Source organism: Podarcis filfolensis (genome assembly GCF_964270895.1).
Source record: "Podarcis filfolensis genome assembly, chromosome: 10".
NCBI lineage: Eukaryota > Metazoa > Chordata > Lepidosauria > Squamata > Lacertidae > Podarcis > Podarcis filfolensis.
In genome coordinates this window covers 41,394,252-41,407,359 of record NC_139612.1, presented here as the reverse complement: position 1 = coordinate 41,407,359, position 13,108 = coordinate 41,394,252, and the positions used below count along the sequence as shown (strand labels likewise).

The 13,108-nt window shown below is 38.5% G+C and overlaps 1 protein-coding gene across 2 annotated transcripts in view; it reads right to left on the bottom strand.

The window, feature by feature from the left end:
• APAF1 (apoptotic peptidase activating factor 1) overlaps window positions 1-13,108 on the bottom strand; it is a 40,180-nt gene that overhangs the window by 26,842 nt on the left and 230 nt on the right. The window contains exons 1-10 of one of the 2 annotated variants that reach the window (XM_083573584.1): window positions 12,475-12,908; window positions 11,803-11,914; window positions 11,395-11,575; window positions 8,564-8,753; window positions 7,855-8,052; window positions 6,818-7,001; window positions 5,451-5,563; window positions 4,115-4,246; window positions 3,073-3,311; window positions 805-972 (exon numbers count right to left, since the gene is read on the bottom strand). In XM_083573584.1, the coding sequence (XP_083429710.1) occupies window positions 805-972; window positions 3,073-3,311; window positions 4,115-4,246; window positions 5,451-5,563; window positions 6,818-7,001; window positions 7,855-8,052; window positions 8,564-8,753; window positions 11,395-11,532 (1,362 nt within the window). In that variant the 5' untranslated portion in view covers window positions 11,533-11,575; window positions 11,803-11,914; window positions 12,475-12,908. Of the gene's footprint in view, window positions 1-804; window positions 973-3,072; window positions 3,312-4,114; window positions 4,247-5,450; window positions 5,564-6,817; window positions 7,002-7,854; window positions 8,053-8,563; window positions 8,754-11,394; window positions 11,576-11,802; window positions 11,915-12,474; window positions 12,909-13,108 lie in introns of those variants that run through there. The other variant, XM_083573583.1, reaches the window with a different exon arrangement.

Below are 13,108 nucleotides of genomic sequence, written 5' to 3'. Positions count from 1 at the left end.
AGAGGGGGTTGATACACCATGATGGCACAACAAAGCATACCCACCCTGCTGCTGAATTGCAGCCAAAGGCTTCAATCCAATATGACAGCATACTCCAAGATTCTAGGTAACCTAGTTTTTCAAATGACTACAATGTGAGAAGCAGCTTGTGTAGTGAGGGATGAATAAGCAGAAAGACCTGTCCCAACATTGAAATCACCAAAGGATCCACAAAGTTTTCCCCCAAGCATATAAAGCCACTAGACTGAGCTTTTAAAATCCATCTTCCCCCACCCATTTTAGTATCATTTCCCAATATTTCTGAAATATTAAGTGCTTTCACAAAACAAGCTAAAATTATGCTCCAAAGATGACACAGTACTTTCCCCTATAAGGAAGCCCATTTTTAATAACCATAAAAAGCAAATAAAACACTTTTTTCATTTCAAACAATTGAGGAAATTCAGAAGAATTTAATTTTTAGGTACTTCAGTTTGATTAGTAGCAAATATAAATAGATTCCCCAAGATACTCCCTCCTCTTGGACTTTGCTCTGCTAAGGAATGGGAAGCATGCAAATTATTGTGTCATACAATAAACCTGCCAATGTCATATAGTGTCACTATTAATCTAACTAAGCATTTTACGTTGTGCTGTATCAAAAGAGCTTTAAAAGTTGAATTAGTATTCAATTAAGAAATTAGTACTGATGGATATCTAACTGTACAACTAGCAATTTAAATAAGATTTTGAACACTGCGTAAGTACATTTTTAAGCTATGTCTAATTCTTATATAAGTCACCATTAGAAATTCAGAAGCATACTTGAAGCTGAGAGCGATTCTTCTCTGTTAGAAAGTCAAGCTGGAGATCATGCAAGTAATACTGGAATGATTTTCCATTCCGATCACAGAACAGGAGAGATTTGTTAACAAATTCTTGCAGTATGTCTTCGGCTTCCTCTGTCTCCATATCCCAAAGAATACAGAATACCTGAAGTGCATTTTGAAACAAATAATTGGTCAAGTAGCAAATACTTTTGGTGATAATCTAATTCAGAATTTAAAATATGCAAATGAATCAAATTTCTATGCAACCAAAGAAAACCAATGAAATCCATAACGTTTTCCTATGTATCAGTAGGAAGAGCCATTTCCAGCAAGGGGAGCACATTCCATCATAAGCAAACCTCTGGAGGCTGTATGTCAGTGGTAGATGGGACCAGAGGCAGAAATTGGTAGAGCAACTGGTAAGAGTCTTACCTTTGTACACTAGACTGCATTCCAAGCATGAAAAATAAGGTTTCTTTCTCTCTCCCCCCGCCCTGCCCCAATCCTCCATCAGGCAAACAAAAGGCATCATCACAGTTCTAAGGTCAATTCCAAGTCAGGTAGAAACACCAGTGTGAGGCTCAGAAAGCGTCCTTCAGATGGCATTCAATGCAGCACTCAGACAAAAATGTTTTCGTAAAGGATAATTCCCCACGCCTCCTCCCTAGGCTGGCCTCAGCTAGAGCCAGGGCTTTCTCGGCTGTGGCTCCAATCTGGTGGAACGCTCTGTCACAAGAGACTAGGGCCCTGCGGGACCTGACATCTTTCCGCAGGGCCTGCAAGACAGAGCTGTTCAACCAGGCCTTTGGTCAGGGCGCAGCCTGACTCCCTCCTCTGGCAATCTGCACAGAATTTTGCTTAACGGTTTTCATCAATTTGATTTTAATTAATTTTTATAATGAAATGTTTTTAGAATGTTGCATTATTTGATTGTTGTTAGCCACCCTGAGCCCGGCTGGGGAGGGCGGGATATCAATAAAAATTATTATTATTATTATTATTATTATTATTATTATTATTATTATTATCATCATTATTATTAGTGAAGGCCCCTAATTAAGTTTCTTCTGAGGGTCATGGATCTTGCTAATATCAGCAGAAGCCTTAAGCACGTACTTCTACTACAGTGGTACCTTGGGTTAAGAACTTAATTTGTTCCGGAGGTCCGTTCTTAACCTGAAACTGTTCTTAACCTGAGGTACCACTTAAGCTAATGGGGCCTCCCGCATGATTTCTGTTCTCATCCTGAAGCAAAGTTCTTAACCCGAGGTACTATTTCTGAGTTAGCGGAGTCTGTAACCTGAAGCATCTGTAACCTGAGGTACCACTGTACTAATTTTATTATTTATACCCTGCCCATCTGACTGGGATGCCTGGGTCCCAGCATATATAAAAACATAGTAGAACATTAAACCTTAAAAAGCTTCCCTATACAGGCCTGCCTTCAGATGTTTCCTAAATGTTATATAATTACTCATCTCCTTAAATCTGATGGAAGGGTGTTCCACAGGGTGGGCGCCACTACCGAGAAGGCCCTCTGCCTTAACTCTCTCAATTAGATTTAAAATTAGTATGAACTGTTCCCACTACATAGAAACAAAATTGTACAAATATAGATATAATTTTTATGAGAATCTGTGAACTATTTTTCCAACTGCTTTTTCCATGTTTTTCAGCTACTAAGTACTAATATTTAATTATAATATTTGGTATTATTAAGAAAATATATGTACTACTTTTGACATCTTTATCCTAATGTTTAACTAGTGCTCCACTCTATATCAATGCAGAAGCAATTTTAAGAACTCTTCCAACAGTTGATACCCCTAGCAGCTGCATAATGCCCACCACCCTGTGAGCAAACAGGCAAGCACTTCTGAAACAATCCGACCTCTGAGTCTTCTTTGGCTAGTGAGGAAGGGAACAAGACCAAACATTACATATTGCTCTGGTTCGCCAGCAGCAGCTTAGTCATGCTGGCCACATGACCATGAAGTTGTACACCGGCTCCCTCGGCCAATAAAGCGAGATGAGCGCCGCAACCCCACGACTGGACCTAATGGTCAGGGGTCCCTTTACCTTTACCTTTACCATAGCATTGAGAGAAAAGGGGAGAAATTATGCTCAAGGATGGGTCATTTCTAATGTCACTCTCATTACAACATCAGTTTTCTGCAAGATGTCATGGTCACAATTTGTTTTTATGATTTAAAAGTCACAATCTCCATAACCACCACCAGTGTTTCTTTAAAACGGGTTTTACCTTTGAAGGCACTTTAACGTCCTTTTGAAGGACAGAAAGATCTCTGTAATAGTCTTTGAAATCTTTTGGCAACATTTCAACACTTATGGACATGGCTTCATCAAGTGCTTCATAATCATATGATGATGATTTCCTTATTCTTTTAAATTGCTTATTTTGAAGTTGTTTAAGGTAGTATTCCCAGCGATTGGGGAAATCTCTTAATAATGCTCCTATCAAAGATACCACAAGAGGAGAACCTGAAAAACAGGAATGGATGAAATTACTAAATGAAAATTAAACTTTTGATAAAAGAATAGCAAATTGTAAAGAGAATGCTGTGAAGGAAATGTAATTTTTACATTGAGTTGCTCACTGGTCTAGCTTAGACATCAAAGTTAACCGTAGCTAATTGGTTACTATGCACATATAGTGGTACCTCTGGTTGCGAACGGGATCCATTCCAGAGCCTTGTTTGCAACCTGAACAGAACGCAACTTGCGTTTGCGGGTCACAATTTGCCACTTCTGCGCATGCACGTGATGTTATTTTGAGCATCTGCGCATGCACGAGCAGCAAAACCCGGAAGTAACCAGTTCTGTTACTTCCAGGTCACCGCGGGACGCAACCTGAAAAGATTTAACCTGAAGCAAACGTAACAAGAGGTATGACTGTACTGATCTCACCCACTTTGCTTCTCTGCACTAGCACATGGGAGAAGAAACCATGATACCTCAGCTTAGCATTGTGTTCAAACTGTGGGTTTTGCTTTGTTTTCTCTGAAGCAATGCATGATCTGTCAGTCAAGAGCAAACCTTAGATACAGTTTGTAGATTATTCAAAGTGAAAAAACCCCCACAATGCTCAGTTTGAAAACAGCAAGGGATTGTGGTTTCTTTCTCCTACATTTTTGCAAAGGAGGTACAAATGCTGCATTTACAGTAAATCATTAAATATGGTTTATCATGACATGTGAATGAGGTCACAGTCTAGTAAACAGCAGATATAAGATGAAAGTTAAAAATGGTTTGTTTCAAAATGCAGAGAAAAGGAGCATTCTTACCTTTGCATTCTTTTACAATACAATCAGCTTTTTCTGGTAGTTCTGTTATTTCTATATTAACAAACCGAGATAATATTTCAAGTGATTTTTCATGTGTTAGTCCACTTTCCACAGGAACTTCATATTTCTTGCCTGTGTTTAGAGTTAAGATTCAAATAAAAAAGGAAATATTTAATTTAATACATGCTACGTATGAATTTACACTGTAATTAGGATTTAAGTTACAACATGGGAATTTTAACAGGGCTTGCTTAAATGTGCTGTATTTATTTATTTTAATTATTTAATTATTGTTGTTCATGGTATATATGCATGGTATATTCCACAGAATTGTAGAGTTGCAAGGGACCACAAGGATCATCTAGTCCAACCCTGTGCAATGCAAGAATCTTTTGCCCAATGTGAGATTAAGAGTCACATGCTGTACCATCTAAGGTATTATTATTTAATTTCCTCTATTGTTGTCTATCTCTTCCCTAATACAGTTGTCTGAATCAACTATTTACAGTTTTCTCAAATTTTGTATGCTCTTCAGTGTTTCTCACTGATACTGGGTCATTCTGTGAAATTCACTAAGAAGCTAAATTAATAAAAGCTCAAATCCTGCCTTTCTACATCTCTGTCTTCCTGGCTACATAACAGAGATTATGAGCTATTTTTCAAGGACAGTGCAGTTTTTCTCCTCTGTACAATGCTTACATTACTTAATAATAATAATAATTAATAATTGTTAATAATAATAATAATTAATAATAATTAATAATAATAATATTTTTTTGTTTATACCCCGCCCTCCCCAGCCAAGGCTGGGCTCAGAGCGGCTTACAAGCAATAATAAAAACAAGATGAATGATTACAACTTAAAAACAAAAATAAAATACAACATTAAAATAATGGAACATTAAAATATTAAAATGTAGCCTCATCACAGGAGGAGAAGGAAAAGAAAAAAGAAAGAGAGGGAGGGAGGGAATCAAATTGGCTCCAAGCCAAAGGCCAGGCGGAACAACTCTGTCTTACAGGCCCTGCGGAAAGAAATCAGATCCTGCAGGGCCCTGATCTCATGAGGCAGAGCGTTCCACCAGGCCGGAGCCAGAGTTGAAAAGGCCCTGGCTCTGGTTGAAGCCAATCTAACTTCCTTAGGGCCTGGGACCACAAGGGTGTTGTTATTTATGGACCTTGAGGCTCTCCGTGGGGCATACCAGGAGAGGCGGTCCCGTAGGTACGAGGATCCTAGGTAAGTGTTAATGGTAGTCATGGCAACACAATTAAAAAAACCACACTGTACATGAGTAACCTTAAATACTTAAAAGGAGGAAGAAGACGCAATCCTTACCAGCTACAGAATCTGTTACACTCCTATCTCTACTGGTGATAAGAACCTGGCAATGACTGTCAAAGGATTTTAATACCCAGGAATCCCAAATGTCATCAAGCACCAAGAGAGACCTATTAGAAAAAACACACGTCAAGCTTGGAGGCACTGTACACCTGCTTTGAAGATTCCTCAATATGTTAAGAACCAATAGACTTTTCATTTCACTTCATTTTTCAAAAGTGCTCCCTTTTAAATATTTATTCTAAACAAAAAATTGAGTCTCATGTGCTTTATATCCACGACAACTAAAATTGCCCAGAAGAAAGAATTATTGTCCGGGACAACTCTCAAGAGCTTGACTGGACTAAACCATAGCAGTTCTATACTTAATGAACAGCATTTTCTATGTATTTTACATTTATTAAACATTTGCAGAGTTAAAGGACATGCTAATATTGTATTCAGTGTTACCCTCATTTGAACATATTTGTTAAAAGATAGTTGTTTTCCAAAAACAGCTAGGTATGTTACAAGAAGCACAATAGAAAAAGCTAAATACTGCTAAATTCTGAATCTGGATGAGTTGAGATCAGCCAGAGATAGCTGGTGACTGTGGAGAAGCCATAGTCTAGAACTAGTAATACTGAATCAATTCAGTAAGTCTTTTGGACATATGTTCAACATATTGCTCATTACAACTAGAATCAAATGGGAGTAAGGAGTTCTATTAACGACAGCTAACAAATCTGGCTCATGCTTTAGGTCAGAGTGGTTTAACACGAAGCCTTTTTTTGGCAGCCCTTGCCAAGTACTAAAGAAGTGTTGCTAGTGCTAATGACCATTCCCTTCCATTTTCAATTAAATATGTTAATTGTGTATATTAAATAATATTAACCATATTGCAAACACTTCAATTTATGACCTAGAAATTTAATTCAGTGTGTGTCCTGCAGGTTCTGTGTAGAAGTACTCTTGCAGCCCACTTGGTCTGAGAGGCTGGATCACTCTGCTCTAGATGAACCAAGCATGCAATCTAGAATTCTTTTCAAGCCAGTAAATGTGCAAAAAATTCACCAATGGTAAGGAACTTAAAATTCGCATGCTAGAAGACAGAGCATTGCTAATTTGTGACTTGGGCTAGATCTAGACACATCAAGGAAGCGTTTCAATTTAAAGTGTTGTAAATTTAAACAGGGGAAACAGGTAGAGAAAAACAATGTTATATCACACATACAACGCATAAAAATCTCCTTTTCTTTACCAGTCTAGTCGAGTCCTTGGAAAAGTCTTGATTAAGCCAATGAGTACATACATGAAACAAAGACAACACAATTCTAGTAGCTGACTTGAAATGTTCAGATATTTCTTTACACTATTGACAGTACCTTGGGTATTTGCGCAAAAATAGCAAACGAAGGCGATCTTTAGCTTCCTCTATATTAAGTGGTGGCCTCTGAGAGTAAGTGAAGTCCTGGTCTAATCTTAGACAGAGATTTTGGAGTTTCATTAACAGACCTGCTTTGTCTTGTTTTCCAACAGAAACCCAATGTACTCCTCCTGGGAAACAATCTAGCAAAAGGATACAAAGTTGAATTTATAATACAGATAGATACAGTTACATGTATGTCTAAACATAAACAAATTTGTTTATTTTAAAAAGCAACAAAGCTAACTGAAAAAAATTCTAAATGTTTATATTTAAGAACTTGTGCCTAAGTTGGCTTGTTTTCCTCTCCCCTGCCATGCAATTTACTTTTGTGACATCTTTTCTAGATTGTAAGCCTGAGGTCAAAGACTGTCTTGTTTGCTATTGATATTATGTAAACTGCTCTGGGAATCTTTTGGCTGCCAAACACTGTAAAATGCCTAAAATAATAAATAAAATCAAGCTGTATTAAGAGAAACAAATGAGAACAGGATGTTTACATTCAGCACAAATAGGTATAGGACACATATATTGCATCATTCACAGAGGGCATATAAGGCTCAGTTCTCAAAGCTCAAAATGCTGTTATTCACACCAGATCTGCTCTTTTGCTGCTATAGCTGTGGAATATAATACCCTTCACTTTTACAGTGATAGCAGTATTACATGAAAGGTTAGTGTACCAATTGTGTTATAAAAATAATGTAATTAGTTAATATGGTTACAGCAACATAGCCATCTTCATGAGATCCAAAATACATTTTCAGCTTACTGCAAGTCATAGCTTATTTCATAACTACAATATTTGCTTCTGTGAGTCAAACCGCGCTACTCCTCATGTGATTTTCTAGTATTCACAAATTAAAAATTTAAAAAATACATGGTTCAGGCAAGCTATTTTCACGACTATTGCCTCTTGTCTGGAGGTAAACTATCCCTTGCAATAACCTCTAGGCAGCAGAACATTTCTTATTGATACAAAGCAGCTAGAAATACCTTTCAAAAGACTGTGGTCACGTAATGCTTCTGCCGCCAAAACAGTCTTTCCACAGCCTGCCATGCCATAAACAATAACCCATCCTGGATCGTTTTTTAATTTATACAATTTCTGTTGAATTCTATTTGCTAGTTCTGGACGAGTGACGAACACTACTGGTCGCTGTGGAACACCACCTTCACAGAGAATTGTCTTAACTTAAATTCAAAAAGAGAAGATACAAAAAATTAGAAAGAATGTAGACAATGTAACTTGCAGAGTTTTAAAGTATTAAATAGAAATACCACATCACCACTCCTAATACACAGAATAGCATCATCACTCATGATAATTATTCTATTTAGACGCCAACTAAAAGAAATTTGGCTTCAAATCACCTAGGTTGTAGGTGTAGCAGCCAGCCCTTTAAAAGAAGCACAAATTGCATTCCTCAGCTGTTTGGTATGGAGACAATCCTGGAAGGGAAAATCAATTTAACCTTAGCCCCAATGTGTAATAGTAACAGTATGAAAATTAAACTCCTACTCACAAGCCACAAAAACTAATGCAACCCTATTGTTGACTTACTTTAGTGGATTTGTATATTGTAGATTAAATCACTTGGAAATGAAGGGACCATAGAAATTAAATATATCCTGAAATACATTTTCAATAAAAAGCAGAGTACAGAATATTTTCATGCAATGAAGAATAGTTTGTCATACTGACCATATGAAGTTACTCCATCCATAGAATTCTTTCCATTGTAAGGAGAAAGAATAGGGATGCCATCCTGGAGAAGGGCAGCAAGATCTTTGTATCCCTCATGAAGCAGCGCATTATAGAAGGATACGTAAGCATAATTATCTTTGGCAAGAATTATTTTTACTAACATAGCTGCTCGTTCTCTCTGTGTAGTCTAATAAGGGAACAAAAAGACAATACATATTTGATACAATCTATCCAACCTTCAGCACTTTTAAGCCCCATTTCAGGCGCAAGGACAAGTATACAGAGGTTCCACGATTGGAACGCACAATGCACTGCCAGGAAATTGTTCATTAGGCGAGCTGATGATTTCCATTATTTCCTTTGGGAACATTTCTAATCCATGCTTTCTGTGTGAAACTGCTGCAGCCAATCAGCAAAAGCCAAACAAAGGAAAATCTGATTTGTCCAGTTTCTCCTGCTCCCTGATATGTCCAATCTTTATTCCTCCACAGTTTCTGCCCAAAATGACTGCTGCAAACTAGTAAAACCAAAGCAAGTAAGGATGTGGGCAAACTTTGGCTGTTTGGATATCTAAATCAACCATTTGTGTAGCAAGCTTTGGGTGTAATTCTGTGTGTTTGGATAACTGAGATTTCAAATCACAAGTGCTCTGATAGTGGGACCTTGCGTTTAAATCTTTTCCATTGAAATCAATTAAGTTTGGATTTAGGTGGATTATGTCCCATACAGCTATTGCTTGGTTACTTAGCAAACAATCCAGACAGTTGTGCACTTTTGCAGTCCAATATGATGCATGTCTATTCCAAAATAAGTCTCAATGGCAGTTTTTGAATGTCATCCTAAACCATAGTTTAGCTGCAGGAAATGAATAACCCTGGTTTCCTTCTGCACTTTCTGAGTTTCCTCCCAGACAGCCAAGAGTCGTTTAGCAACTGTTGCTTTTAGTTAAGCAGGAATTGTCATGTTATCTGATAACAACACAGTAGTTAAGATTAAAACAGTTTAGCTTAAAACAAGTCAATTTAATGTCAAGGTTTATAAAATTTGCTCGTTTTAAACTACCTGTGGTCCTCCAGATGTTGTTGTGTTCTATCAGTCCCAACCACCATGGCCAGGGAAGATGCGAATTTGAGTTCAACAACATCTGGAGTTCTCAGATTGCCCACCCAGATTTAAATTAACCACGGTTTATGTTAACCACGGTTCTAAGTTCAGATGACACAGAAAGCTGTAGTTAACTAAAAACAGAAGTGAAAGCTTCTTTTGGCCACCTGGTAGCAGAGCACAAGCGCCTAGAAGAATAGGTTTATTCACATTGTGCTAAACCATGATTTAGGATGACGTCCAAATGCGAGCACTATGACTTAATTCCAGGTAAGCACGTGGTGGGTAGCGCTGTGGGTTAAACCACAGAGCCTAGGGCTTGCCGATCAGAAGGTCGGCGGTTCGAATCCCTGCAACAGGGTGAGCTCCCGTTGCTCAGTCCCAGCTCCTGCCCACCTAGCAGTTCGAAAGCACGTCAAAATGCAAGTAGATAAATAGGTACTGCTCCAGCGGGAAGGTAAACGGCGTTTCCGTGTGCTGCTCTGGTTCGCCAGAAGCGGCTTAGTCATGCTGGCCACATGACCCGGAAGCTGTACGCCGGCTCCCTCGGCCAATAAAGCAAGATGAGCAAGATGAGCGCTGCAACCCCAGAGTCGGTCACGACTGGACCTAATGGTCAGGGGTCCCTTTACCTTTGCCTTTAAGCATGTGTACATTTGCAGCCTTAATACCATGTACATACCACAGGCACACATCTATAAAGTATTAATTCAACAAAAACATACATTAATATGAAAAGCCATGTCTAAGATACTCAGGAAGACAATTGCTCAAACCTATGAAAGAATGACACCCCTCTCCTCAAATTTGGAAACCATTTTTATAGGATACAGTCTGAGTGCAACCAGATCTTCTAGAAGATGAAGACAGTAACATTTTATTTGACGTAAATTGAGCATGTCTATTTTGCTATGTTTCCTATTAACATTATTAAATTACTGTTTTTAGTCACAGAGTAAGTTATTTTCACTTAGTGGCCACTGAAATAAAGGGGAGAGTCCCACTGATTTCAAAGCCATCTGTCTCCAGATGAAGCTAGTTGCAATTAGTTCCCATGGATAGGTAGTCACATGTTAATTTAATGACTAACTATCCATGGGATCTAATTGCAACTAGCTTCATCTGGAGCCAATCCAGGTTTTCATTTAGCTAAAATATTCCTACTTTTTCTGTTAAAGGTATCAACTTTACAACTTCAATGTTCAACTTTGTATTGCACTAATGTCCATGAGAACCAGAAGACCACTGCATTTATAAGAGAGTCTGTAGGGACGCGGGTGGCGCTGTGGGTAAAACCTCAGCGCCTAGGACTTGCCGATCGCATGATCGGCGTTTCGAATCCCCGCGGCGGGGTGCGCTCCCGTCATTCGGTCCCAGCGCCTGCCAACCTAGCAGTTCGAAAGCACCCCCGGGTGCAAGTAGATAAATAGGGACCGCTTACCAGTGGGAAGGTAAACGGCGTTCCGTGTGCTGCGCTGGCTCGCCAGATGCAGCTTGTTACACTGGCCACATGACCTGGAAGTGTCTGCGGACAGCGCTGGCTCCCGGCCTCTAGAGTGAGATGAGCGCACAACCCTAGAGTCTGTCAAGACTGGCCCGTACGGGCAGGGGGTACCTTTACCTTTAATGTCCATGAGAACCAGAAGAGCACTGCATTTATAAGAGAGTCTGTAGGTGCTTAAATATTACAGCAGCATAAAATACAAAAACTGCAAATAGTTTACCTGGGCTTTTACTTTCTCCTCTTCCAGCAATGTTAATGCTTCATCCGCAATCATATGATCCATTATGTAAGAAGTCTTGATATCTCTTTCCAATGCCTCGCAATTCTGAAGCAAATAACTTCGAGCCATCATATCCATTTTTATTCCAACTTGTTTCTTCCTTGCTGAATGGTAACATGAGCTAGCCAAGACAATATAAACTTAGTAAATTTTTAAAAATACCCTTAAAGTGTGTTAAAATCACCATTACATTATTTCGAGAAAAACTAAAACTGCCAATCAGGTATCAATCAATCTTTACAGTATTGGCATAAAAAGTGCACTGTATACATGGATCAGAACACAACCGTTAATCAAGTAAAGATTGCTATGGATTCTATGGATTCTTATTAGACATACAACACTTACCAGTATTTCAATCTGCAACTGATTCTGGAGGCATCAGTATGTAGGTAGTTTTTTAATTATTCATGAACCAGGTGTTCACTGACGTTTATAATACACCATTCCAAACAGTATTCTGAATGTAACAAAATAAAGAAATCCTTAGAAAACTTTATCAGAAGATAATTCAATAATGCAAAGGAATGATGATCTGAGGTAGCAAGCAGATATGTGAATAAAAATGTTACTTAATGATCTTGGGAAATATAGATACCAATACTAATGAAGCACAATATTAATTAATTGAATCTACAGTAATTCACAGAAAAGAAGTGCAGTCAAATATGCAGATATTAAAAGTTTTTATACACTTGAAAAAAACTGTACATGACCTATATAGAGTCAAAAAAACTCTATTAAAGCCACTGGAAGCTTGAGATTATAAAATTAATGTTGACGAAACACTCTACAGGTTTAAAAACTACTTGATCAAAGTGCTCTCCAAACAATGGACAAATGAAATTGTACATAAAACACAGCTAAATCCATATGACAATTAAAAAACACACACATCATTAGAACACAGATAAAGTTAACAGAAGACTTTCCAGTAGAAGTCGCTGCTAGACTAATGTAGAACATCCATTACAAACTTCTGTAGTACAGTGCAACACACACTAGGAGACTATTGTTCACCTCTTTATACATTATTGGTCCATACAATTACTAAGAAGCTGCTGGCAACAGCAACGTAGCTTCCAAGTATAGAATAAGTTATTTAAAGCACACGCTGCCTGTTATCTTGTCTACCCATCTGAATACACACACAAGCAAAAAACAAACTTGCAAAATAATGTTAAGTCTCCAGACTTCACCAACTGAAGCCATTCTGCTCCAGATAAGCAAGGACAATCTACCACCTAGACAAAAGGCAAACAGAGGGATGACATACGATCTTGGATATTTGCCCACATAAGCCATCAGAATTATGCAGAACAAAAGACTTGAGGAAGTGCATCCGAAAAACTGAATAATCTATTGTTACTGGGATTTGCGCTGTCAGGTGCATCAAGTTGCGTCTTCAGGCAACAGATTACCTTCAGAATTTAGTGACTGCTCCGGGATATATGTGCATATAAATCTATCAGCTATGTGATAATACCCAAGCCCAGCCCCTCATTTGCCTTAATCAAGAAATACAGTACAGGAGCGGACTTTTGAGAAGTCAATGGGCAGGCGGCCCACTCCCCCGCCCCGGATAATTTAGCAATGCGAAGCTATGTGTGACCCTCACCCAAACCGTCTCTCACCCCCTTTTTCCCCACCCCCC